Source organism: Drosophila navojoa, chromosome 3, assembly GCF_054131105.1.
Source record: "Drosophila navojoa isolate 15081-1374.11 chromosome 3, UAZ_NAV_1.0, whole genome shotgun sequence".
NCBI classification, from domain to species: domain Eukaryota; kingdom Metazoa; phylum Arthropoda; class Insecta; order Diptera; family Drosophilidae; genus Drosophila; species Drosophila navojoa.
The window spans coordinates 7,348,519-7,376,226 of record NC_142891.1 but is presented as its reverse complement, the minus strand read 5'-3'; the positions used below and the strand labels follow the sequence as shown (position 1 = coordinate 7,376,226).

General features: G+C 36.9%; 5 protein-coding genes across 7 annotated transcripts in view; 2 read left to right on the top strand and 3 right to left on the bottom strand.

Annotated features, from left to right (window-relative positions):
* The window catches only part of ZnT35C (solute carrier family 30 member 3), a 42,974-nt gene extending 16,480 nt beyond the window's left edge, over positions 1-26,494 (bottom strand). Inside the window, exons 1-5 of one of the 2 annotated variants that reach the window (XM_089258206.1) lie at positions 26,486-26,494; positions 8,466-8,581; positions 7,314-7,459; positions 2,165-2,275; positions 891-1,011 (exon numbers count right to left, since the gene is read on the bottom strand). In XM_089258206.1, coding sequence (XP_089114332.1) covers positions 891-1,011; positions 2,165-2,275; positions 7,314-7,459; positions 8,466-8,497 — 410 coding nt within the window. In that variant the 5' untranslated portion in view covers positions 8,498-8,581; positions 26,486-26,494. Of the gene's footprint in view, positions 1-890; positions 1,012-2,164; positions 2,276-7,313; positions 7,460-8,465; positions 8,702-26,485 lie in introns of those variants that run through there. The other variant, XM_089258205.1, reaches the window with a different exon arrangement.
* On the bottom strand, positions 9,288-10,526 carry l(2)k14505 (ATP synthase mitochondrial F1 complex assembly factor 2 homolog l(2)k14505). The gene is made up of 4 exons (XM_030390367.2): positions 10,347-10,526; positions 9,910-10,217; positions 9,657-9,837; positions 9,288-9,598 (listed from the first exon to the last, which is right to left on the bottom strand). Exons 1-4 carry the CDS (start codon positions 10,441-10,443, stop codon positions 9,348-9,350), a joined length of 837 nt encoding a protein of 278 aa, XP_030246227.1. The 5' UTR covers positions 10,444-10,526; the 3' UTR covers positions 9,288-9,347.
* On the bottom strand, positions 10,882-12,074 carry LOC115565288 (uncharacterized). Its single transcript, XM_030390368.2, has 2 exons — positions 11,713-12,074; positions 10,882-11,642 (listed from the first exon to the last, which is right to left on the bottom strand). The coding sequence occupies exons 1-2, from the start codon at positions 11,958-11,960 to the stop codon at positions 10,943-10,945; spliced, it is 948 nt and encodes a 315-aa protein (XP_030246228.1). The 5' UTR covers positions 11,961-12,074; the 3' UTR covers positions 10,882-10,942.
* On the top strand, positions 12,532-14,395 carry LOC115565286 (uncharacterized). Its single transcript, XM_030390365.2, has 2 exons — positions 12,532-13,098; positions 13,165-14,395. Exons 1-2 carry the CDS (start codon positions 12,725-12,727, stop codon positions 14,294-14,296), a joined length of 1,506 nt encoding a protein of 501 aa, XP_030246225.2. The 5' UTR covers positions 12,532-12,724; the 3' UTR covers positions 14,297-14,395.
* LOC115564817 (venom dipeptidyl peptidase 4) lies at positions 16,391-22,287 on the top strand. Of its 2 annotated transcripts, none has more exons than XM_089258203.1 (6): positions 16,391-16,718; positions 18,812-18,906; positions 18,980-19,896; positions 20,824-21,560; positions 21,623-21,834; positions 21,937-22,287. In XM_089258203.1, exons 1-6 carry the CDS (start codon positions 16,556-16,558, stop codon positions 22,042-22,044), a joined length of 2,232 nt encoding a protein of 743 aa, XP_089114329.1. In that variant the 5' UTR covers positions 16,391-16,555; the 3' UTR covers positions 22,045-22,287. The 2 variants fall into 2 exon arrangements, with proteins under 2 accessions (XP_089114329.1, XP_089114330.1); XM_089258204.1 differs by having other exon boundaries at positions 21,623-21,838.
* Positions 26,495-27,708: the final 1,214 nt, after the last annotated feature.

Below are 27,708 nucleotides of genomic sequence, written 5' to 3'. Positions count from 1 at the left end.
TAAATAAAACTAGAAATTATGTGCAGCTACAAATTCGATACCTATTTTATTTATTTTTTAATATTTTTGAAAATTATAAATTTATCTTTTAGAGAATCATTAATTTTTTATAAAAATATATGTTGATAAAAAGAGCTTTGTTTTTTTTTTTTTTTCAGTGAAAAAGTACAGTGAAAATTCTAAATATAACAAAAATTAGTTTGATTAACAATAAAAGAAAAATATTATAAACAAAAAAATTATTATTATAAAAAAAATTAAACTATTATTTTAACGAATAAAATTAAACTATAATACTGCAATTTTTAAATATTAAACAAACTAAGCCTCTTTTTATATTGCACTATTATTTTTTAATATATTTTTCATATAAAAAAAAAAAAATATAACAGACAAATAAATACTACAAATAAAAATAACTGCATAAAATTATAGTTATATTCGGTGCGAAAAAAAAATACTAACAAATATAATAGCTGATTCAAAGCATTCTAAAAAATTATTCATCTGCCTCAAAAGAAATTGAAGTTTTTATATTATTTTATATTAAATTTCCATTTGAAGAGTGAATGCAAGGAATTTCTTACTATTTCTCTCTCTCTCTTTCTCTCTATCTCTCCGTCTATCTCTTTCGCCTCAAATTTCTTTTCCTTCTACTGTGCTAGTCAATTCAATAATTTGTTGCACTGCTGTCGCATAGATCTAAAGTTTCAAATTCCGCCTGGCGGCAGAGCTCAGCAAAGTGCCGAGCGTCGTGTCAAGAAATAGTTGTAGGAGCACAAAAAAGTTTAACATTTTATTGATTGGCCTTAGACTTTGCACAGCAAAAGTCCTTTACCTGACAGAAGGGGAGGAATACTGAATAGGAATAGGGTGCTCTGTATACATACCGTTGCGTGGATGGACGTCCGGCTATCCAGATGGCAAACAGTGAGATCATAAAACTGGCGAAATCCGTTAGCAAGTGTGCGGCATCCGTTGCGATAGCCAAGCTGTTCGACAAAACGCCACCTGTCGGACAGAAGACAAAGTATAAGAGTGAGAGAGACAAGTGTGTGCAAAGGGGAAAGTAAATGCAACACAAATAAAAACACACACACACACACACACAGAGCTAACACGAAAAAATTAACTTGCAATCTGTGGACAAAGACAGTTGCCACGCCCCCTCTGCACTGCACTATCCCCCTGCCAGCCAGCCTGCCTTCCCTCTGGCCAGCTCCCATCAAACGGTTAGCAAAACAGCAAAAAGGAGGTGCCGCATTGAGTCCAGTCAACAATTTCGATTTAAAGGCAAAGGCAAAAGCAAAGGCAGAAGCAAACTGAATAAGGTAAGAGTTCACTCAGTGAAAAGGGGGAGTGCACAGGGGCTAGGGACTGTGGCACTGTCCCAGCGAATGTGGCCAACGGCTTCGATGGCACATTGTAGGTAATTGCAAAGCGATTAACAGCAACAGCCGACAATGCGGACGACAGCGTCGCATTGGCAGCGCTCGAAAATTAAATGTTTATTGTATAACAGCCCACTCCACACACACAACACACACACACACATAGAGTTCTCCCCATTTTAATGTGTGTGTGTGTGCTGGAAAGGGACGGTAGACAGTAAGCCCTTCCGGTCGCCATATTGTTGCACTTCCGGTGCTCAGTTTTTAATCGTCTCGTCGTCCCTTTTATTACTTCGTTTCATTTTGCTTCTTCGCTTTTTTTTTGCCTTTTGTTTGACTGACATTTTAGCCGAGCTTTTCTCTACTTTCAGCTCTCTGAGGTGAGCGAAATTAGTTGAGGGAATTTGATGTAAACAACGAGCAAAAAATGAAAAAGTGAAAGACGAGGGAAAATCAAAGTGAAATGCAAAAAATGAACAAAAAATTTAAGAACAGTATAAAGGACAAAAACAGTGAAGATGTTGCAGTGGGTCATAGCCGGTTGGCTAATGCTTGTTCAGGCTACGTTGCTGAGTTGGCATATGGGTATTCCCTATATATATAAATATTATAATTAAATCTTTAATTTTTCAACTAACCAAAAGAAAGAGTACAACTGAATCTATGTTTCGGTTTCATAGCCAAGCCTATATACCCCTTTCATATTGTGTGCATGCAAAAAGGGTTCTCGAACAAAGATAGATTTAATACCATTTTTCACCCGCCCTACTTACCCACAATTTCGGCAATCATGAATACCAAACATAAGATGCTAGCAATGATCAGCTTACGGCGTGCTTTCAAGTCCACGCCCTCACTCCGAGCCCTGTGGCAATGATCACGAACTGCAAAGAAAACAAAAATTGAGTATATCTAATTAAAATGATTTATAATATATTAAAATATAGTATATACCAAATACAGTAGAATATAGCATATAAAGAAAACCCAAATTGAGTATATTTAATTAAAATAAATATAAAAATATACTTATGTATATGTAAGCTTTTGAATAAATAATTTATAAACTAAAATTGTTTACTAAACACACACGAAAAATTCGTTGAATGTTAAAATTAATAAATAAATATTAAATCAAAATGTTTATTGTTAAACATATATTAAAAATAAATTTTACAAATAAACCAAAACAATAATTCGTAAGAGATATATTTCTTAATTTTCAATCCACTAAACTTTTCAAGAACTATTAAAAAAAAAAATAAATAAAATAAATTATAATATAAAATAAATTAAATTTAAAATAATAATATTAAATACACAAAAAATTTAAATGCAAAAGTATTTTTATAAAATATATTATTATTATTTGTAGAAAAAAAATGTTTTTGATTCCGTTAAATACTCTTTTTTTGCTAAATACAAATAAAGCTAATCATAATTAAATGCATAGAATATATATATAAAATATTTTCCGACTGTCAAGTGTCACTCTATTTATATATAAAAAAAAAATACTAAATTATATTGAAATACAAAATATGTAGGGACTCATCTGCATAAAAGCATGTTTCATACCTTCGCTTTTATTAATTACTGTAAAGAACCTTATTTAAATATTTAGGTACACTAAAATAAACGCAGAATCTTCTCAAGTGATAAACGGAAAAACGTATGCCATGAGTTTTGCTTTTCTTATTTTTGGTTTTCATAAGAATCTTAAAAAAAGAAATGAGAGAGAGAGAGAGAGAGGGAGAGAGGCAGGGAAATATAAAATAATATATAAGCTGGACCGAGCTGGCGTATGCGATGCACGAGCTGACCCCAGGGAAACTCGACTCACACTCTGGCTCCCTCAATCCCAGCCCCACCCACGCCCCGCCAGCCGCTCTCGTTCTCTGTCTCTGCCATCTGTTATGCCGTTTACATATTTACAAAACAGGCATTTAAATTTATTTAACATGGTACGTGAATAATGACCACCGACGCTGTTTGCTATGGTTGCCACGCCTCGCCCAGCTGCATGCATGCTCCTAGCTCCTGTTGCCCATGTCCTGATTTTACCATGTGTGAGCGAGTGTGTGTGTGTGGGGGGGAATGCCTGGGCAGCCGTTACCCAGTTTTTTGGTGTCAGTGACAGGCGCATTCGCACTCGCACACTCGCACCCCGTGTTGCTTGCTCGCTGGCCAGGAGCAGTCTATTAAATACTTTATTGCATTTGTCGCAGCCGTATTTCATGCTTTGTCATTTCCGCTGCATTTTCTTTGCACTCTCTCCCCAGTTTCACTTGGCCATTGTTCACTGTACTGCGAAAGGGTAGCATGTGCATATGCTATATGCTTGTAGCTCTCTGGCTGGCTGGCTGGCTGGCTGGCTGCCTGCTTGCTTGGTTGGTTGGCTCGTTGCGCGGTTTCTTCATTTGAATTCAGTACAAGGACGTCACCGAGAAGTCTTCCGAGTCTGCCAGAGTCCCGGAGTCTCTCTCCCCCTCACACCCACTCTCTCTCCCTGTTTCTCTTTTGGTTGACTCAACTCCTACTGCACAATGGCACAGTAACAATGCAGCCGGCAGCGAAATTAAATTCCAGTGCATAACCAAGGCGAGGGCCAGCCCGGCTCAGCCCAGCCAGCCCAAGAGTCGACAACGTACAGGTAGAAATTCCCAATGCCACATGAACATTTCACCTATTAGACCCGCACAACACACATACGCACACACACACACGCTCAGAGTGAATTTGCCGCTTCAGCTGGCAGCTCCTTCGACATCGTCTCGTTCACGTTCTCGTCCTTCTCGTCAGCGTTGCAACTGATGCATAAAAATCATCATACTTGCAATTTAAACAACTGCAATCCATCTGCATCTTTAATTGGTCCCTTCCCACCTCTGCCCCTCCCTTTCTCTGTCTACCTCTCCTCTCTATCTCTCCCATTTCCTTTACTCTTCAGCCTTTCTCCATATGCCAACAATGCGGCGTTTCTTTTAAATAATTCAACCATCTGGCAACCCTCCTCACATTATTCCAATCATGCTGCAAATAAATATTTTAACAGCAAATTTATTCGGCGAAATAAACATGTTTTTGCCTTGAAGTCTGTGTCTTGGCTCTTTTTTAATTGTCTTAACTAATTGGCGTACTCGCTCAAGAAGTTCTAGGGAGGGTATATTTGGGTTTGTTAATCTGATGTGCATGTAAAATATTAGAAGCTCTATCAATTTTAGAGCTACTATTAGATGATATCCTGACAAGATCGGTGACAAATACAGGGATTATCGGGGAGCTCCAAGTCGAAAAAATGAAGACAGAAACACCTCTAGATCATCTTATCTAAAAATCTTTCCCTTCCGATAAAATAAGGAATGCTCCCGAAGCCCATGCTCTTATATATGTATATATACTACGTTTTAGAAGTTGAAAGTATATGAGAATTGCATAGAGAGCCAACATATACGCTGGGAGTGGTCGGAAGAAAGACGTCAGACAACAGCACAGAGTGAATAGAAAGAAATTTGAGCGATAAAAATCAATAAAAATATTAAGTAAATAATAAAGTTGATACCCTATAAAATAATAATGAATACACATTTTACATATACCCTATAAAATAATAATAAATGATAACTTATAATACCCATAATACGTATACCTTATACATATAAGTGATAAATTAGCAAATTCATCAGCCCCACAATGCACCACTTAGCGTAAAGGCGTATGCCTTATATAAGTGGTCAATTAATTACTTATATAACGAATAAATGAACTGCCTATACCTATAAAGTTTACGGTCATTAAACCACTTACATAAAGTATTCACCTTTTAGCAACTGCCAAAAAGAGCGGAATCAACTCTTTAGTTGTCACACATTACAGGGTATGCCAGACTCCTTCATGTGTCTTCACTCCTTGCACCTGAGCATTTCACTCGTCACTCACAACAATAGATCTAAGTGACGTTAGCAAGTGTCGCATCTGGTTCGCGTTTAACTAGTTAGTTAGTGACAATCAGGTAACACACAGGTAATTGGGGCTAATGCAGGCAGCTCGGCTGTTATGCAAACGCTTGTTAGCTGCAAATGGTGTTGCACATGGTTAGGCAACAGATTGAGCTGCATCAGCTGATTGCCGATATTGGCCAAGAGGCGTTCGGGCCCGACAGTCGAGGAACCCTCTGTCTAGACATGACGTAATGTCATTTAGGGTCGTTCCTCTGCCAATAAATCCAATCAGCGCACTGCCAAGTTGAAGTAAAAGAAGAAGAGCGCTGAATACGGCGCCAGCGACTGTGTTGACTTATCGAAGAGGAAATTAAAATTCAGAGTTGATCGAAGCAGCGCGAACGAAGCCGGACTGCTCGACTGGACGACAAGTGCGGCGCACAGAGTTCATAGTTTTGGTCACAAAAAAAAAGGACAGCAGGAAGTAGCAGGAAGCAGCAAGAAGCACCCTGTAGTGGGGTATGAGCTGTTAAGCAATAGGAATAATAGAGAATACGATAGTACGGTTGGAAACGCCCAGTAAGATGTAGTTACTTATTGTAAGAGTTATCTATCTATAAGGAGCAGATATTTTCTTTTAAATTGTTGAAATATTCGAATTGAATTAAATTCCATATTAATTAAGTTTTGAAGTCTTAGATAGTTTAGTTCAATCAAGGTCGGACTCCTATGGGAGCTAAACTTTTGTCATTTTATGTTAAGAAAAACACTAGTTGAATTAGATATACCCTGTGGAGGCTAAGTAGGCTAAACTCCTTCCTTTTAGTGTGTTAAATTTGATATTTACCTACTAGTATTATACCTTGAGATTCACAGGGTATTTAAGTTTGTTTTTAAGTTGTTCAATATCTAATATACCTACAGGGTATCCAGACAAATGTTGAGTTATTAAATTATTAATATTCAATTTGTATAGCATTTTCTACTTTCCATCTGCTCGAACAAAAGTCTTAAAATAATCAAAATCCCCTTTAGACTTGAAGTCAAATAGCATTGTTATTATAGGGTATTCAAAATGAGCCATTCATTTATTTTGGCCTCGTTGTCATACGTAAATTATGTGCCCAGCTCTCGCAATTTATGGCATATGACAATAGTCAAGCGGCGATCCAAGCATAAATTTTGATTATAACCCGCAGACGCAGCTGCTGCTGCTGCTGCTACTGCTGCAGCTGTTGCTCCTTTAGCTCCTTCAGCTCCTTCGGTTGCTGCTGCTGCTGCTGCTGCGGCTGCTGCTGTTTGCCAGCAAAATTGCGACCAAAGTTTGCAATCGTTGAAAAATCATCAACTGATTGATGACAAGGCGTTGGTCGCACTCGCTGTCTCTCTCTCTCTCCCTATCTCCCCTCGCCCTCGCCCTCTCCCTCTCCATCTCCCTATCTGTCTGTGTGGGTGTAAGATATTTGCTTACCGAAGCCAGGCAACAGGACCTTTTCGAGACACGGTGATGACTTCGTCGTCAACATTTTCGTTCTTGTTGTTGTTGTCATCAGCGTCGTTGTCGTCTGTCGATAAACACGTTCATCGCTCATTTCCATTTCCGTGCCGTCTGCCAATTAGTGCGCATTACCGTGTAATAACACATAAATTGTGCAAAAAATTTTCGATTTTCAAACTCAACTGAGCAGCAATCAACAAATACAGTTTGACTTGACGAAAAATGCTGTGAAAACTAATTTTCTACAGTTGTTTTCCGCTCACCCCATCTCCCCAGCTCTCCTACCCGCCCCTCTGATCACCCTTCCTTTTTTTTTTTGCAATGTTTGTTTGGCATTTGCTTTGCTGCGATTTCTTGATAATTTATGAATGACTGTAAATTGCTTTGGGCGCTGATTGAAAGTGACACGAAAAGTGCCGCAGTATATCAGCGTAGTGCAGCTCAGCCGCCTGTCGGCCCCGCCCCTCTTTTGTTTCTACTCACCTTCAACTTCAACGTTGTTGGAGCGGCCATGCAAACAGAAAATCTGCGAAGGTGTCGCTGGCGCATTGTTGTTGTTGCCATTGCCATTGCCATTGCCCGTTTCCACGTTCGGCTGCGCTGGTGTTGAGCCGTAACTATTTGAGCGCCTGCAATAGAGCGAGACAGCAATACAATAATAATATGCATGCATTTGCTTTTGTGTGTGTGTGTGTGTTTGCAGGCGACTGATCGCACTTATACTCTACATTGTTTTCTTTGTTTATTTTTAGCCTGAGAGGCGCAAGTTGCTGCAGCGCGAAAGGGATAGGACAACAATAGAGAATTAAATCGGATGCCGACACAATGTAAACGCTTGCTATGCACACACACACACACACACACGCACACCACTCTCTCCCACTCTCCAACAGCAAAGCGCGTAATGAGCAGCAGGAATATAAAAGACAAAGAGCGCGCGAGCATGAGTATAAGAGAGCGCGGCATGGGTGAGGGAAGTTTTTTGTGATAGGTGCTAAAATGAAAGCTGCAACGAAAAATTCAATTTGAAGTTTTGTTACTTAACTCAAACTACGGGCGACTACTTAATGCCACGCCTTCGCGCCCAACTTCATCACACATGTGCACGTCTGTCTGATGTGGCCGTTGATAAGTTTGCTGTATGTGGGTGTGTGTATGTGTGTGTGTGTGTGTGTGCTCGCGTAATTTTTACTACGAAAAGTGCAAATGGCGCTAAACTACTTGCTCTGCAAGTTTGCAACGCAATTGCCGCAGCAACAAAAAGGAGTAGAAAGAATCAGCAGCAAAAAAAAAAACAGTGAAGTGAAGTGAAGTGAGCAGCTACCACTACTACTACTACTACTACTACATCTACTACTACAGCTGCAACTCTTCTACTATAAGTCTCGCTCTTTGGCAAACGAACTTTTCGAGGCCTTTTCACACCTCTGACAGTTGTCGAGGATCCCACGGTCGGGCGCTTTTACGGCTATTTAACAAATCAGCAGCTCATTTGGCGACTTTGCTGCTCTTTATGTTAATTTGCTAAGATTTTCTACTTGAATTTTTCCCTCGCTTAATGCAAAAACTCTTGCAGCAAAAACTTTTTTGCTGCTGCAGCGACCTCCAGCCGCCTGCATCCCTTCGAAAACTTACGTCACAATCGGCGTGCCTTCGTTCTTCGACATTATTATACAATAACAAAATGCGCACAAAATACAAACAGCAAAAGCTGACGAAGAAGAAGTGAAAGAAGAAACAACACACAAAAATAACTTTAAATGCAACTTCACAATGGAAACACTCTCAATCAACTGTCGTAGTTGCTTATAGATCAACTGGATATGTCGAAAGCGAAGCTGCGAAGACACAGCCGGAGATCAGCGGCGATAAGACTGAAAGCAAACAACAGATAAGTGACGGACAGCGCGATAAGACTGACAGTCTGAAGTATGAAAAAAAAATCAAAGCACAGTAACTGTACAAGTGTGCATTGAGAAAGCCGTGTGCATACCTAAGCACATAAACACGCACGCACACATATGACTGTGACACGAGAGCTATCTTCAATAAAGCCAAAGCACACGGTTTGTACATCGCTTCTTCTGCGATGGTAACGTGCGCTATGGCCCGTTGACGTATTAGTACCACAGTTAAAGCTGCGAGTGTAAAGTGTAAATGAGCATTTGAATGGAATACAAGTTGGCGCCTGACTGGTGTAAGCGAGATGGCACTTGTTTACATCGCTTATAGGAAACGGGAAATACACTGTGAGTGACACAATGTAAATAAAACAAAAATATTTGAATAAAATTCTAATTGGAGCCAAAATTGTGCAAGCGAGACAGCTATATAGCACTGGACTGCTTGCACGACTACCACACAGTCCTACAAGATATGTACGTGCAAGCAGTTTACCACTGCTTACTTAACATACTCATATTGCCACACCGCTGGAATTGAACAGCTAAACGATAATTTTCCAATTAATTTTAACAGTGGTCAATAAAGCTATATTTCTTCTTAGATATTAACAAATTATATTATCGACTTTTGTTTGATAAAGTTTTCGGAACAATTCAAGTGCACAAAGAGTACGGCGGCAGCTAAGCGTGCCTGTAGCTCCTGTTGACTAAAATCGTGCGCCCATTCGACGCGACCCCAAAATTTCAGCTGATATTCCTCCTCAAGACGCGAAAGAGCAACCGCTCGCTCCACTGTAATCTTTTGCTCAATGACAGCGCAGGCTAACACGATAGATTTCAGCGTGTCCACAGCGAAAATGTAGCCTAAAATCAATAATTGTTATTAAAAATATTCAAGGAATCAAGGAATTTATCGATCTACCATGGAGCGTTTCCAAGCTATACGAGTGAAAATGCTTGGCTATTTTCATTTTATCCTCGTCGCTGACTTGGGGTGGTGTTATGTCCATCGTTTTCTGCAGATTCGTTTCGAAACGCTGATTAAACCAATCGATGACGGGATCCCACTCATTTTGCTGCAGTTCCTGCAGATCCTTTTCATTCTGCGCGCAACGATTCAAGGGAATTAGAAAAACTTATCAATCGAAAACTGATTAACTCGGGTTAGTGCTTACATCGTATTGGAATAGCACCGTGTCAGTGGCTATGAAATTTAGCAGGTAATTCACCATATCGGGTTTCGTCAGCTTATTGGGATTGTCAATAGCCGTAAAGCAAAGGGCTGAAATGTGCATGCGTGAGCGTTCGATGTGTTCCTTCTGGGCATCGAATTCGGTAGCAACAGCAATGGCTAACGGTTCACTCTTCACCGTAAACAATGTGCCGTTTGGTGTCTTCAGCTTGCGATGATCCAATGTCACCTCATATCCAGAGTCTGTGCTCAGCACATTCGTCGTCTTATAGAAGCGCTTTGGCGGTGTGGCTAATGGAAGAGGAATATGATTTGTTTCTCTTGTATTTTTCCTTTTTTATTTCGACTTGTTTTTGTTGCCGGCTGTTATGAAATCTATCCCACTGTTGTTGATTTGTGCCTTGCTCTCTCTTCACTCACCATATTGACGCACCGCTGTTAAGGCGGGCGCTTGCCATTTAATTCCACTGCCTATGCGAAGTAAGCGTATTGTATTTGTTATTAATTGTTTATTCATTTTAATTTATCAAAATACTTTGAGGCTCAAAGTTTGAGCTAATCACAATGTGCAAAAGTGCTGCAGTGTGACTTTATTTCGGTAAGTAATAAAATACCATAGTCAAAAATACTAATAAATACCGACTAATCACATTATATCGATTGGAATACAGCTTCGCGCTGGTTTAAATAGTTAAATTTCTACTATTATAACAAAAACAAAAATATATTTGTTATATTTTCATACAAACTTATAATTCACATAATATTCATAAATTCTTCTTTATTACAAAAATTAAAATATATTATATGCAATATTTTTCAGAGAGATTGATAACTCATATGAATTCCATCATTCCAGAATTAATAAATTTTCCAACTTTTTTCCTTAAGCAGCTCAATCAAAAAGGAAAATCCGAGTAGATAGATATCGGAGATCAAAATAAAAAATACGTAATTAAAGCTAAAATACACTTCATTCATTAAACTTAACTTTTCAACAAGGACAACTTTCAGGTTCACTTAATACCACGCGTGTCCAGGTAGGCCATCCACGTCTCCTGTTGATGCAGCCAGAAGTCGAATGTTTGCTCCAGATTCTGATATTCGCGTTCCTTCAAGGCCAAATCAGCCAGATGGGCATCCCGCTGCTCGACCAGCATTTCGTTTTCTTTGCGCAATCTCTCGATCTGGGCCAAAGTTATTTGGCCCGTGCGTGGCATTATACTACGGCGACGCAGACGACGCACCGAGGGTTGGCTAGCCTCCAAAACAGGCGATGGCTGTGGCTGCAATTGCGGCTCCAGCGTGCGATTGGCAGGCATTAGAGGCGGACGTTTCTCCATTGGCGTGGACTGCACTGGCTGCAGGTGTTCCCTTTCGGCCTTCAGTTCAGTCTTTATTTGTTGCTTGGGCGATTCCAGCGTTTGTGGCAGCTCCGCCTTCACCTGAGCCGTTGTCGTTTGATCCTCGTAGAAGGGACAGCTGTCCGGATCCATTTCGAACTTCATCGTGCGGCAATCGTGACGATTGAAGCGAGGCAAACTAGGAACTTCGCTGCGTATTTTCTCTTCCAAATCCTCAATCAATTTGCGCTCCGTAGTTATGGGGGACGTTGCCCTAGTTGAAGCTGTTGGCTGCAAGAGGCTGTCGACGAGCTGATACAAACGCCAATCTGATTTGTACTGTGGATCGTTCTCATAGCGACTGCGCTCGACTCTATAATGGGTGGGGAGATTAACTTACGGCCTCTCTTTCCATATTGATCAAACCTTTTATATTTACTCACAAATACTTGTTGCGGTAGCTGTTAATACGTCGTCGCACTTCCTGCTTGTTTAGCCTTATGCGATGCTGCTGTAATCCAAAGGCAATCTCCCGAAATATTACCAGATTCTCAGTGTACGAAGTTATTTCTTGCAAATGCTCGCGCCACAGTTTCACAATCATGGCCTCCTCATAGGACGTATAGTAACGCAGCCGCATGTGTTTAGGGCCGCGCTTATTGCTCTTCGTCTCATTCTCCGGATCGCTCATGTCGTTCAGTTTAAGTAATTCTCATGTGGGTTATGCAGGGTTTTTTGTTTCGCAAGTAAATTGATTTCAGATGTTGCTTATGTCTAATAGGGATGTGCGATGATGTGACAAGTGCATGACTATCGATATATCGGAGTGAAGTTATTTTATTCGTATATTTTGTATCTAAAATTTTTCTATTTTTATTAAACATAAAAATGTGTTATTCTTTAATAGTTATTGTAATTTCTATTTTATTCATTCATATTTAAAATAATTTTTTTGTTTTTTTCATCTACCACTTTTATTCGCAATATATTTTACTTGTAGTATTTAATATATTTTCCGCGATTTTATAGCTTGCAAGCCAAAGGTCACACTCTTAAGTGTACATTGAATTGCTATGGATGGAAGATTACCGATATATAATATATAATTAAATTATATTTAAGATTTATTGTATGAATACATATCTAAAATCCTTTATTTCTTCTTTGAATAAAATAAACTATTTTCCACCTGTGCTAAATATGGAATTGCTCAAATTGCTGCATTACAATTTCCAGCAAACAATCGAGGGTATACCTATCGGCATTTTTTGCATATGACAATCGATTGATGCAGCCATCCCTAGTTGTTGATTTTCAATGCGAAAAAGTGAAGTTGGTGTATAATAAATGTGTCCCAACTGAGTAGAAATGGAATAAGGTAATGCAGAGCATTGATAACTATTAACTGTTTCGATATCAATTCGTAAAAGGCTAAATCTGAGGCCTGGCGTTCGCATGGACTACGAAAATTTGCCTGTGAATATTGGCGGAGGGAGCGCTGCGGCCGGCGCTGGAAATGCGAACGTGATTGCGAACACAAATCCGAATCTAAATCCGAACGTCGCTGACGTCGAACAGGATGCCACGATGTGCGGCAACCAGGAGCAGTTGGAGGTGAAGTCCAAGGAGAAAGCGCGTCGGTATTGGACGCCCAGCGAGGAGGAGCGGCTGTATGAGATCTGGGGCCGGGACAATTGGCGTCTGACACGCACCGGTAAAAATACCGTATACTTTGGCCAGTGGTCCGAGGAGCTGCGCGAACGCTTCGCCGTGGACGTAAAGCCAGAGGAAATACAAATGAAGGTTAATCAGACAAGAGCTAAATTTCGGTAGGTGTTATATCATTGGATTTGTATCGATTTAACTGTAAATTGGGACATTTTTTAACCTTGCAGTCAGGTGAAGAAACAGCTGCAGGCGGATCCATCGAGTTTTCCCTTGCGCTGGAAAAAATATGATTTAATCAATCGCATATTAAAGAACTTACACAGGCCGAAAAATGCAGAGCCATTGCCACCAGAGGCGTTGGCCAACAATCGAGATGTGTCGCCGCCACGCGACGACGAGCAACAGCAACAGCAACAACAGCAGCAGCAGCAACAACAACAACAACAACAACAACATCAATCACAGCAGCAAACACACCCGCAGCAACAGTCGGTGCTTAATTTAACAGCTGAGCCAACGGCAAATAATTATTACAGCAACAACAATAGCAACAGCAGCAGCAACAATAACAACAACACCAATAGCAACAACAACAATTCAATGAGCTTCAATACGGAACTATTTACGGATCAGTATGATGATATCAAGCAGGAATACGACGATGAGGACTATCGCTCAATGCCATTTCAGGAGCGCATGCAACAGTATTCACCAGCGGAACCCGCACAGCTACTGGAGTTGCAAACGCCACAGCAGCTGCAGCAGCAACAACAGCAGCAACAACAACAACAACAACAGCAGCAGCATCAACAACAGCAGCATCAACAACAATTTCAGTCTGGCTATGAGCCAGCCAGCTATGCAGGCGGCTACAACAACAGCAACAGCAACAATTGCGCCCCAACATCCAGTATCAATCATCAGGCTATTACAGCGGTTGCCTACATCAACAGCACCAACAACACCATTAGCGTGGCAACAAACAGCAGCAATGGCGCACATATGCACCCACCAGCAGTAACAGCTGGCAGCAGCAGCAGCAACAGCAACAACAGCAACAGCAATGCTGTGGCTACGCCAATACCGACACCACGCAAGCGGGGTCGACCCTTTGGCTCCAGCAATCCGCCGGCGGCCGACTCACTGGAGTCTATGTACATGGAGGAAGTACGTCGTAAGAATCAATTGCTGGCAGAGCAAACGAAAATCTCGCGACAACGCTTGGAGCTGGAAGAGCGCAAGCTGGAGCTGCTGCAGACGTTCTTCCCCAAGTGCCTGGAGCAGCAGGCGCATATCTTGGCGCGTGTCATGCAATTGCCACACTTGCAACAGCAACAGCCACCGCAGCCGCCGCAGTAAAAAGGAAATACATTTTTTAATTCACTATAACCCGAGCCCCGGTAGCGTTCTATGTTTACCACTTAAACTAGTTGTCATAAGTCAAGAAACAAAAATAAATAAATAAATAAAAATAATAATATTAATAATAATTATTATTGTAATACAAATTTAAGATCTAATTGAAATTTGTAGAATCTAAGGCGACAAAATGATAAGAGATTTTCGTCATTGCATTAATGTCGTATTGGTCGATCGGTTGAATGTCCGTACTATATGTTTTACTCAGTACTCTCTCTCTTGAAACAAACAATATAAAACAAAACTCTGTTTATAGCACTAAGCATAACTTTAACTAAAAGATTGACTATTAAAAAGAAATTTATAATAAAACACAAACAAAAAGCATGTTAATATTGAAAAATCAATTACTTATATAAAATGTAGTATTATGGATCCATGTGAAATACACATATATTTTATTTATATATCTATGCATATATACTATAATATGATCTAGATATACTATAATTCATACATTGTCATATTATTATTTTTAAGAAACTTTAATATCTTTTTTTTTTTTCTAACTGAGAGCCTCAACAATCGACTCTTAATTCACTGTTATACGTAACTGAATTAAGCAAATATTTTTGTGACTACCCTCAATCAAATGTATATATATTTATATGTACAGGCTAATATTTTTATTTTTATTTTACTTCTTTTTTTTTTTTGTATGCTCTTGCTTCTTATAGGGTATATTGGCATCATGCCTACAGAATTTACTTTGATTTATTATGATATGCTTTAATGTATTAATTGATATAATATCAAAACTGTTACGCTCTTATAAATTATTTCCACATTTCAAATTTATTTACATTTCATTGGATAGGGTTTTAGTTACTTTTTGCCACGGCTGCTGTTAGGGTCATTAATAATGATGGTATAATTTGTTATATATTTATTTTTGACGCGATTTATAAGCAGTAATTCAAAAATGCACTTCAGAGCAATTTTCATTGCCTTCACACTTATTTTCCCAAGTGCAATCAGAGCTAAATCTTTTATGAAGACGAATTGGACATTGCCTGAAGCGTTAGCTAGGGAATTAGCAGGAGTTAATTGCACTTGGATAACAGGTGAGTTCTCTCAGGTAAGGGCTGGGAATTAATTAAAGTGCAGGAGCTGTTATTGATAACAACTGTAATGAAAACCAATGGCAACGGTCGTAAAATTTTGTTTTTACTACGTTTTGCAGGTGAGAAGATAACACCACAGTTAAAAGTCAGAGCAAAAATAATTAGTAAAATCCTCATGTTGTTCGATTTTAGAATCTATTCAAAATAAGTAATTAATAATAATATAATGCGTTCGCTCAGCCAAGTTTATTTTGTTTATTAACCGCTAAGAGTGTTACTTCACTTTCATGACGTCACAGTGTTAAGTTAACAGACCGCTTCTCATAACATATTATCGTGATCTAACATCACTCAAACGTGGATAAGCTCTGTATCTCGCTCTCTTTTTCATTTACATTGCTCTTATGTTAATTTTTCGTTCGCATGCAACAGTGCAGCACGGCAATACTGGCGGTTAAATTAGCATCCGTTTATATGTATATGTATGTATGTATCTAAACTATGTATTTATGGGTCGACTATTTGTATTCATCATAATCAATTTTGAGATAAGCACATAATAACATAAAACATTTGATCATGCATCGTTTACATAGCTTATTCAAGCTAATATTACATATGGAATAAATGAAGCTATGGAAATATATACATATGCATGTATGTAAATATGTATATATGCATGTGCAAGCGTAGGTCTAGAGGGTATATTCAATATCATTAATGATCATCTGTACATTAAATACACATGAAAGAGTTACAGGGTATTCACACGTCGACTAACCTCAAGAGTTCGCCTTAAGACTGTTTTGACAAAATTAATTGATAAGTAATTCCTTATTGTGTGTGGAACAACCTAATTCACTTATCAATTCAAATCGAATTCGGGTATTCTTAGCGGCGCTCGGCTCTTCAATTGAGTCGCGGCAGCGAATGTTAGTTAACATTTTTATTTAAGGCGGCGTTAACATTGATTTCGGTTTCAGTTCAATTTTTGTTGTGGCGTCGCAGCGAGCTGTTGCGCCTGAGGCTCGTTGTCGTCGCTTTTATCTCCCGTTTTTTCTCACTTTCGTTTTTGCGTGTTTCTGCTTCTGTGTGTTTCTCATTGTTGTTGCTGTCGTTGTTTTGGCGTAGAATTATGAATGCTGTTGCGGCGCTGCTTTTGCTGTGCGCGTTCGGCTTGTCGCACGCCTCGATCATCAAATTACCAACAGCTGATGATGAGAAGACGCCGTGGGACCTGATCAGTGCCATTTATGGCACCTCTGGCCTGCGCGGCTTCAATGGCACGTGGATAACAGGTGAGCTACTGTTGCGGCTACTGCTGCCATTTCTCCTCCTACTTGTTATCATCATGCGGGGAAATTATTTATGCTGTTGGCCTAACCCACAAAGCTATTCAAGCGCAGCTTATCGCCGCCGCATTCGTGCAGGGAGAGTCCCCGGCAATAACAATGACGCGTGAGCTGAATAGATTCATTCCGTTGAGGTCATTTCCCTGTTATGCTAAGTTATCGCATTGATTAATGTTGCTTGTAGATGCTATTGTGTGTGGTGTTTATATCAAAAAGATCAAAAGCTTGACCTTGAAATAATTTGCAGTCAATCGAAAATATTTGTGAAAAATAATTAATAATTTTATATAGCAAAAATGAATATATTAAAATGAATTATTAAAAAAATAATAATAAAAAAAATAAACAAAACGATATATATAATAAAGTTGAATAAAATAGACAAAAAAATAACATCAATTAAAAACAAATTAAAGATATATGTAATCTAAATTTAATTTAAATATCTCAAGTTCATCAATTTATAAAGAGATAACTATCAATAGCTATCAATAATATATCTAAATTTATATATATTATATTCATGTTATTGAGATATGTTTTTTCAATTTCTTCGTTTTTTTTTTTCTTTTTTTTTTTTTTTTTTTTTGTTAGCTTTCTTTTTGCTTAGTCGCCTTTAATCACGAGTTATACCCTATAAAACATCCATATCTGTAGACCCTAAATAATAATAATCTAGCCGAACTACTTTCCGTTACTTCTTATCTTATCAGCTTATCTTGACTCAAGCAATCGAATTATTGTTTATTATCAAATTATAACAGTTTGTATAGCCCTTACATGTGGGAACTCTTTAATAACTTGTTCATGAAAAAACTCTTGAATCGTTAATTTGAATGCATATCGTGTTATTACAATCAAAATGTCATAGTTTAATGATCGAGTTTTGCATATAATTTTAGCCGGGTTTTCTTAGATATATCATTGTGTAATTTACAATGAAGAATACGAAAAGAAATTCCAAAAAAAGGGAGTTCAGGAACACATCTGCTGTTGCTGGGAGTTCAAGAATAGATATGCCATTGTTAATGTTGATGACAATGCTAATATACTTTACGACTTAGTTAACATCAATAGGGTATACAAACCTTTATTATGCAAGTCATTCGAACAAGTTTTTCAAGTATTTTCGACTTTGATTATTGAGCACGTTTGTTTATTTGCTTGTTAATTTGTTTGCTCAAATGAAGAGCGAAATATGAATACCTTTTAATATAACTAATTAATTATTTAAGTGATAACAGTCTGTGTTACACAGTCTTTAAGAGAGATAAAGAAAGATAGGGAACGAAAGAGAAACAGAAAAAGTGAGAGGTGAAGAGAAATGGAAAGAGCGAGAGAATATGGGAAAGAATGAAAGAGTGGGGGAGCTGGAAAGAAAGACAGTGAGAGAGAGAGAGAGATAGAGAAAATATGAAGGTGAACCAGAAATATTTCAAATAATATAAATAAATGTTGTATAGCATATATACTTAGGCAAAAAAAAAAAAATAATAATAATAATAAAAATGATTTAGTATCTCAACGAGATATTGTACATGTGTCTGTAATACAATGACACATATATTTCTGTCAATACCTCCTAACTCAAATAAAGCACTCAGAAATTGTTCTTCAGCATTAAGTGTATCAAGGTATTACGCCATAATTAATTGTTTCTCCATTCATTGTCAACAGAACTCCTATTAGCAAGCCTGATGACAATAAACAGCTTGACAAATACTTAGCAACCGTAAAAGTCTCGGCCATTCGCGCTAAGTATTCACGTTCTGGAGGTGATTTAAGATGCGTGTAATACGATTTGCAAACCATTTATTGAATCACGCCAGTTGAACAATAGTGAGCAGAATCAAAATACTGTTCAAGTGTTTCTAAGTTGCTTCATTGACGTAAACCTAACAATGCTTTGTTTTAGGGTATAATTAAGAAAGAAAAAACACTTTAATAATGTACAAACAAGTCGTAAACCTCTTTTAGTCACTTCATAAACATCATACTTTAATATATTATACATAATAATAGATCACTTTTAATTGCAGATGAGGAATTCTATTATACGGCTAGTGATCGATCGATTCGCAAATACAATGCAGCCACAAAGGAAAATACAGTATTTTTGGAATCCACATTTTTGGTATGTATTCCCAATTAAATAAAAATCAGATAGTTCAAATATATACTATAATATATTGTATTTGTGCTCTTAGAATACATACAGTGGGGCTACATTTACGCTCTCAGCGGATAATACCAAAATATTGGTACGTTACAATTTGACCGGAAAATTCCGTTACTCGAATGTGGCCCAATACGATGTGTATGACATCGCATCGAACTCGGCGATCAAGATACACAAGGGCGAGAAGCTGCAGTATTGCGCCTGGTCGCCGCTCAAGGATCGGCTGGCCTATGTCTATCAGAACAATGTGCACATCCATTTCAATGAGAATCTGGAGGTGGCCATCACCGAGGATGGCAGAGATGGCATCGTGTATAACGGTGTGCCCGACTGGGTCTACGAGGAGGAGGTGTTGAGCAGTGGCAGCGCCCTCTGGTGGTCGCCGGATGGCACTAAACTGGCCGTTGGCTTCTTCAACGACACCAATGTGGAGACCTTTAGATATTTCCTCTATGGCGACTCGGACAATGAATACCATCAGTATCCACATGAGGAGAATCTGAAGTATCCGAAGAGCGGCACACCTAATCCGACTGTCTACCTCCGGGTCTACGATCTGGCCGACAACGATCCCATTATGCAGCGCATCGAGGCGCCCGTCGACATTGTCGGCTCCGATCACATACTCCAGAATGTGGTCTGGTCGGATAATAGTCATTTGCTCATCACCTGGATGAATCGTCGCCAGAATCTATCGACGCTGCAGCGCTGCAGCCCCCAGGGCGTGTGCAAGGAGGTGACCAGGATTGAGGAACCCGACGGCTGGGTGGCCATGAGCACGCCCAAATGCCTGAAGAACGGCCAGAGCTGCATCTTTGCCTACTTCATCGACAACTGGTATCAGGTGTGGAATCTCAATTTGGAGGCGGGCGTCAACAGCTGGAAATCGCGAGGCGAATTCACAGTGCTCAATGTCTATGGCTATGATGAGGTCAACGATAAGCTGTAAGTATTTGGTACATCCTGCTAACTATATACAAGGGGTACTTAGTTATATGCATATGTAATGTATATAATTTATATCTCTAAATAGTATAGTCAATGAATCCTAATCGATTAATAGTTCATTTTCCTTCAATCAAGTTTTATATATTTCTCGATATTGAGCTCAGTTATTAGTTGATTATAGTATATAACAAAGTACTGTAATAAAGCTAGTTGAAGAACGTGTTATATCTATCTAGTAAGATATAACCAATTAAGATTTCTATGCTGAAGATAACTAGAATATATTAAAGGAAATCCGTCTCCTATCCAGTTCCTTATCAGTTTCACTCTCTAGCAATCAAAACAACTTCGAGCTTTCTAATAGTACCCCTCTTAGAAACACCCTAAGCGCTGCGCTGAACAAATTTATACGAATTAATTTATATACAGACAAACATATTAGCGTTCCAATTTCTTATGAAAATTGTAAAATAATAATCAAATAATCTAGAGCGCATATGAAATGCGGGTCAATAATCGATGATGATCATTTACTATCAATCTATGCAAAATTATTGATAATCTTTATACAAGAGTTTTGTATAGTTAGAAAATTTCACGATTTGATATTATCATATAGATTAATATTTATTGACGTCAAAAGAGCAAAGAATGATATGGGTGATACTCCTACTCTACATAAATATCCATCTGAAAGAACAAGTTTCGAGCTTCTCTTTAACAAAATATTTAATTTGCTATGGATATATATGTGTGGGTATTCTATATTAAGATATTACAATTCCAAAACTTAAAAAGCATAGAAGTTAAATAATGCTACTTAAAAATCATGTTTTACCTAAACATATCTCTCTTTTATACTAACTGTGGGCCTCTTAATATATAGATCTCTCTCAATGTCTCTTTCTCTCTCATATCGCTCAGTTACTATCAGGCCACGCTGCCAGGTGATCCGGCCCAGTATCATGTGTTTAGCAACGACGATTGCCTGAGTTGCAATAAAGTGGATGCAGACGGTGCCACGTGTCGTTCAGCCAGTGCGACATTTAGCAAGGGTTTCTCCTACTACACACTCAGCTGCACGGGTCCCAATCCCAGCTATACTCAAGTCTGGGAATCGGCCACACATACAAAGGTCGCGGACTGGGAGCTGAATAGCGCCTATCGGGCTCAGGTGGCCACTAAGCAGATGCCCACATATCGTTATCTGAATGTCTCCTTGGCGGATGGCAGCATTGGCATAGCCAGGTTGGCGTTGCCACCTAATTTCGATGAGAACAAAAAGTATCCCATGATTGTTAATGTCTACGGCGGACCCAATTCGGTGCGAGTGACGAGTGCGTTCACGGTCGGCTACGAGGCCTTTGTGGTCACCACAAGGAACACCATATACGCCACCATCGATGGGCGTGGCACGGGAAATAAGGGCAAAAAACTGTTGTTCTCGGTGAACAATGATTTGGGCGATCACGAGGTGGAGGATCAAATCTTTGTCACCCAATGGCTGCAACAAAACTTCAAATTTATCGATGCCCATCGTACGGGCATTTGGGGCTGGAGCTATGGCGGCTATATGACAGCAAAAACTCTCGAAAAGGACAATAATCATGTATTCAAATGCGGTGTTTCCGTGGCGCCCGTTACCTCATGGCTTTACTACGGTAATATAGATAGCTTTTCCTGGATGTATATAGTGTATTTAAAGTGAATTTTCTTGATTTAGATACGATATATACGGAACGCTATATGGGCTTGCCCACCGTGCAGGATAACGAGCTCAAGTACAATGAGAGCAGCGCCTTCAGCAATTTGGATAATTTCAGAACCCATGGCTTTCTACTGATCCATGGCTCGGGCGATGACAATGTGCACTATCAGCACTCGCTGCTGTTGTCCAAACTCTTACAGCACGCTGATATACCCTTCGAGGAGCAGGTGCGTATGATATGATACTATAGTTATATGTATAGATTATGATTTAATTTAATTTATTTTATTTTTTTTTAATTTATTTTATTATCTATTTTATGCTTATAGACCTATACTGATGAGAACCATAGCATTGGCAATGCTACGCCGCATTTATATCATACCATAGATCATTTCTGGCAAAACTGCCTGACCAATGCTGCCACTAAAAGATAGATTATTGTATATATATATATGTATAGATTGCTACAGTATCAAGAGCATCATCAGCAAAATGGCCTTATAAATAATGCAAATGTTTATTATGTCCAAAGAAAATTCTCCTTTTCTGTTAGATTTATCAAACTGTGTTATCGTTTCATAAAGCTGTCATCGCCTCTATGTAAATATATATATGCATATAAAAATAAAATAAAATCGATTTTTGAAAACCCTATTAAATATTATTAATAATATTTTGTCTTCTCTATCCTTCAATTTGAAATTTCAGTAAGAGGTAGGTATAAAACAATTATAATATAAACTTTTCTATATATTTTTAAACAGGTTTAGTTTTTTTTTTTACCTTACCCTTGTGAGAGTTTCACTCTTTTGTCACACATTATATATAATGTAGAGGCATTGACTACAATTGAAAATCCATTACAATTTTCCGATAATAAACCATTCCGGAAGCCCAATAAAAATGCGCACGTGTATTGTGGCCAATGGTCAATTTAACGGGACATATACCAACCACAACGTCACAGCAAAGTTAAAAAATAATGAGAAAAAAGGAAAAACCCTATTACTATAAACAATTTAATAACAAAGGCATTTGGCTGGGCTCATGACCGCAAAGTGCATTAAACGGTTAAAATGCAAAATTTATGCGCTTGCAGACTGAGAGAGAATATGGCTCGAATTAATGATATTACGATTACATTTATTGCAACTGTGTATATCTTACACCAAATGCAAGGATTAAGCATTATTCGAAGGCAATTAATTAGCCTCAGTTTATGGCAGAGCTTAAAATTAATGAAGAATTTATGTATATGGACAAATATGTATGTATATATATATATTTATGTATATATTTATGATATGTTAAACGTAGTTGACAAACGCAACGATGAGAAGTCGTAAAAGCAATTTAATTGCAGACTTATTTATTTCAAATTAATGATAATTTAAATAATTCAGTGTAAAAGAAAAAGATTTATAAATGCTGGCATTCACTTAAATCTTTATTTAAATTTTTAAATTTTTATTTTTAAATTATTTTTTATTTATTTATATATTTATTTATTTATTGATTTTATTTATTTATTTATTTTTTGTTTAATTGCATAACAGTGTTTAAATTAGAGCAATTTTTGATTGCACTTTAATGTGCTGTCAATGGCGAATGTATTTGTTTAACATTTGTTGATGGTTTTTTCAATCAATAGTTCTTCACTCTTTCATCCTCTCTCTCTATATATCTCACTCCCTCTTTGTTCTGTTCAGTCTTTGTTTTATTGACTTGCCTTTCAATCTGTTAAATTTGCTGCAACGTGCTTTGGCCCTTTTGTGTGTCCCTCAGGTGTCGCGTCAGTTATGCATCGCTGCGCCAATGTGTGTGTGGCAAGCCGACAATAAAAATGGAGAACAAAAACACGAAAAACGAAAAACAAATGAAAAATGAAATACGAAAACAAGAAAACATTGAAGAGCAAGAAAATCTGTAATGCTTACAATGACGATGTTGATTGTTGCATTAAAGCTGTTTATACTTTGCTCTCTTTCGCACTCTGTCATTTTTCCTCCTCTCTCTCTCTCTCTCTCTCTCTCTCTCTTTCCATTGAGCTATTTAAAGCAACATTTTGTCGTTGTTCAAGTTAATTGTCTGCCTTTATTTTTTTTAAATTAAATTGTCACTGTAAAATGGAAAATGAACGCAGAGACAATAACATATTCAGCACGCGTTTTTATTTATCCCCTGCTGCATAAATTTGTTCAGTTCGTCCACTGACGATGTAATTAAAATATGAGAGATGCCTGGCTCAAAAAGTGTGTATGAGTGCTTTACACACACACAGAGGCATACTTTACGGACGCTAGCTGCATGTATGTATGTGTGTGTGTGTGACCGTCAGTGCTTGAGCCTGATCTAACAAACTATTTAATCAATTTAACATGGAAAAATTGTTTCTCATCCGTGAAATCATGAAATATTTAAGAACTATTTGGCTTTAAATAGAAATATATATTTTTGAAACAATTTTTATGCATTTTCAAATCTACTAATACAATAAACATATTTTATTCTTTAAAAAAATGAATACAACATTTTTTAGGTATGATTCTATATATTTTCCATTATGAAATTAGTTCATATAAAATAAAAAATAAAATATAATACGTACTAATTTTTTTTTTTATAATTTTTTTATAACATACATTTTATATATTAAATAAAATATAATTATTATGTATTTACTTATTTTTTGCACTCATATTTTGAATCTTTAGTTCTAAACATAAGGGTTTACGTTTTTATGTTGATTTAAACCTTTGCAAATATTGATTATATTTTAATTTTTATTTGATTCTTGCTTTCTCATTTCATATTTATTCCCTTAAGACCTTAAACAAGATTCATAAATATTTGTCAAGTTTCCCAGCTTGAACTTTTCTTCAACTCCCTTGCACATACACACACATAAACACAAATTCACGTACGCACCTCTCTCACACACGCACACACACATACAGTAAACATGCCGCAAAGCTCTTTTCATATTAATATTAAATAATGTTATTGATGTATTTTTTAGTCAAAGTTCATTCATATGTAAATATTTTGCCAGTAAATAAAAAAGCAGAAAGAGTGATATTTTGGCTTGTAAACGACTAGCAGATGCTCTGAACCTTGCGCAAAGCGTTTACTCCAAAATTTATAGAATACAAGTTATTATTCTCTGTCAATTGATTAAGGGATAGGCGAGAAGGCATCCGAATTTAGGAATGAAAACTTATCTCGTTGTCATTTCTGCCCCTCTACCTGTTACATACATTTTCACATAACCAATATGCCCCGTATTTTCATTTTCGATGGGTTCAGGGTATAAAATCAAAAATCAAGTAAGAGCATGGGGCTAAAATTTGATTAGGGTAGTTGGGTAGGAGACGATTACGGTAGTTGTGTATCCAATATTCATCGCATAATATATTTAATTATAGATACTGAATTTTCAATATATTTATCTAGAGAGTTTAATAATTGTTTTTTTTTTTTTTAAGATATTTTAATAAATCTTATTATATTTAAAATTTATAAAATCTATAAATTTAATTCACAAGTATTTTTTATATATTTAGTTTAAAAAAAAATTTTGTCGTAAATTTTATAAATAACTTTTAAAATTGTAATTAATTATAGTCTTATTATTTTTGTAATGTCAAGTTTAGTATTATTTTATTACAATTATTTATATACTGTATATTTAAATTTTATATTTTCTACAATTTATTTCATAAATGTATTAGTTTGATTGATTTTAATATAATTTACGTAAAGTTTAATTCTTAAAAAAATATTTTTTAAATTGCAATAGGTTTGCCTGGAATTATATCTAATTATAGATGAAAAGCATTTCATGTCACAGCGCCGGTGGCAAAGTTCGATCCCTTCAGGCCGATTTTTAAAGCATTTTCATGTAAAGAAAAACCCATTCAACAAACGCCAAATCCCCGGGGCATTCAACAAAAAAAAAGCGTGGGAGGAAATAAAACTGCTTTGATATTCGCTTCTCTTGCTTTCGCACTTTCAGCATTCAGAATTGGCAAACAACATGGGTTTATGGCTTATGCTTTCTATTTTTTTCTATTTTTTTTTACGTTTTCTACTTTTTTCAATCGATTTGTATCTGCAGCTATTTTTAACAAATTTACATGCAAGACAGAAAGCTTTGATGTTATTTTTTCCATGGGCTTAAAAGTCATATGGGTGTAAATATATATACACACGTATACATACATAATAAGTATACGCCACGTGTGCGCTGAGAAGTGATTTAAGTTAATATTCAACATTTAGAGGTTTCGTTCTGCTTATGTGGTAATTTTCTGAACCACATTGCGTATGCGTAACATGAGCAATCAAATAAATGAAAAGCTAGTCAGGATATGTGTATGTATTTGCCCAGCGGGCGCTTACTGTATAAACAAAAATTTGGATTGATTTTTGAATTTGCAGCACGATGGAAAAATGTGATTTATTGATAGTTAAAATATTCAATTGTTATTGAATTTTATTTCGAGATGTATTTCAAATAAGCAAAAAAGGAAAACACAAATATTTAATTCATTTATATTTAGTGGTATAACAAGGCAAAAAAGATATGCCGGAAATATCTATGCCTCTAGTTTCTGGAATCTTAGACCTAAATTGAATTCATTTACGCTGTGAATGGCTATTCCGTTTATACTTATCTATTTTAATGAGAATACTTATCCGAGTCTTTGTGAAATTGCAAATCGTTTTTGCCATAGACGCACTCAAGTTTCAATAGAAATCCCTTTTTGTCTTGCCAAGTAAGCTTAAGTTGAGCCAAAAACCGTTCTCGCAAATGTTTGAGGAGGGGGAAAAGTTTTATGATTTAGTGCACTGGCCAAACTTGTCTAATATAGACAACTTGAAACTCAATTATTTTAATTGCAAATATTTACGTACGTATAAGTGGCGAGCAGACCAATCCAAGGGAAACTTGCATAAACTTTTGCAACAAAGACAAATATGGTTAGGCGAAGAAACTAGAGCTTGCAAAGTGTTTAATTAAAACATCATAGCACAAAACCAAAAAAAAAAAACTTGAAAAGCCCAAAATGGAAAAGTTTTCCCAAATATAAATAAGAAAAAAAACTTGTGCAGGAAAATTGCTCAAAATATTTTTCACTTGAATTTTTTTCGGTTTTTCTTTTTTTTTTTTTGCTTTTATTTTTATTGAATTTCGTGAGAAAAATAACAATTTGCACAATCATGACAAAATATAGCACATGTGTAGAAAAAGAAAGTGTTACGGAGAAGAGGAAGAGGAAGAGGAAGAGCAAGAGCAAGAGCAAGAAGTAGTGGATGCAATTGCAACTTGAGCCAAGTTGTAGCCTCTCGTGGCACGTGATTTTGCTGTTGCTGTGGCTGCTGTGGCGCCGTTGCCAAGTGCTCATGTTGCCCATTCGAAAAACACGACAAGACCTCTTTACCACCCCCTCTCCTTGCCGCCTTGAGCCCTTTCCGGCTTCGATCTATGGCAGTGTTAAAACACTTTCCCAATATTTTAGCTCACATTTCAATTGAATTGTCTGTCAACTATTGAAAATATTTGAACCTTTCCTCCCCATCTGAAAATTGTTGTCGGCACGTGAACTCATTTTGAGCGTTTGTACTTCAGCTTTCAGGCTAGCAATGCTCTGGGGCAAACTTTAATTAAACTGAAATTGAAAGAGTTTCAAATTTCACACAAATTTCGGATGGCAAAGATTTTATTAACTTCTGTTGATCGAGTTGGTTTTAATATTTCTTATTACCTAGTCAAGATGTAAGCTGCTTCAGATTTCTTCTTGAACTCTTGCTGTTAAATTAATTTGTATTTTGTACGTACAATTTTTATTTATTTTTAAAATTTAAATATCCAAATAAAAATTAAATTTGCAACTCTTGAAACTCTTTGCGGTTTTTTATATAAAATAGATTACTTTTTAAAAATAAATAAAATATATAATTAGACGATGAGTATTATATTGTGTTATTTACTTTATAATTATATTATTACATAAAAAAAAAAAATTAAAAAATTATATTTCTATACAATTTTCATTTTTATATTTACATTTATTATATATAAGTTTAATATATAT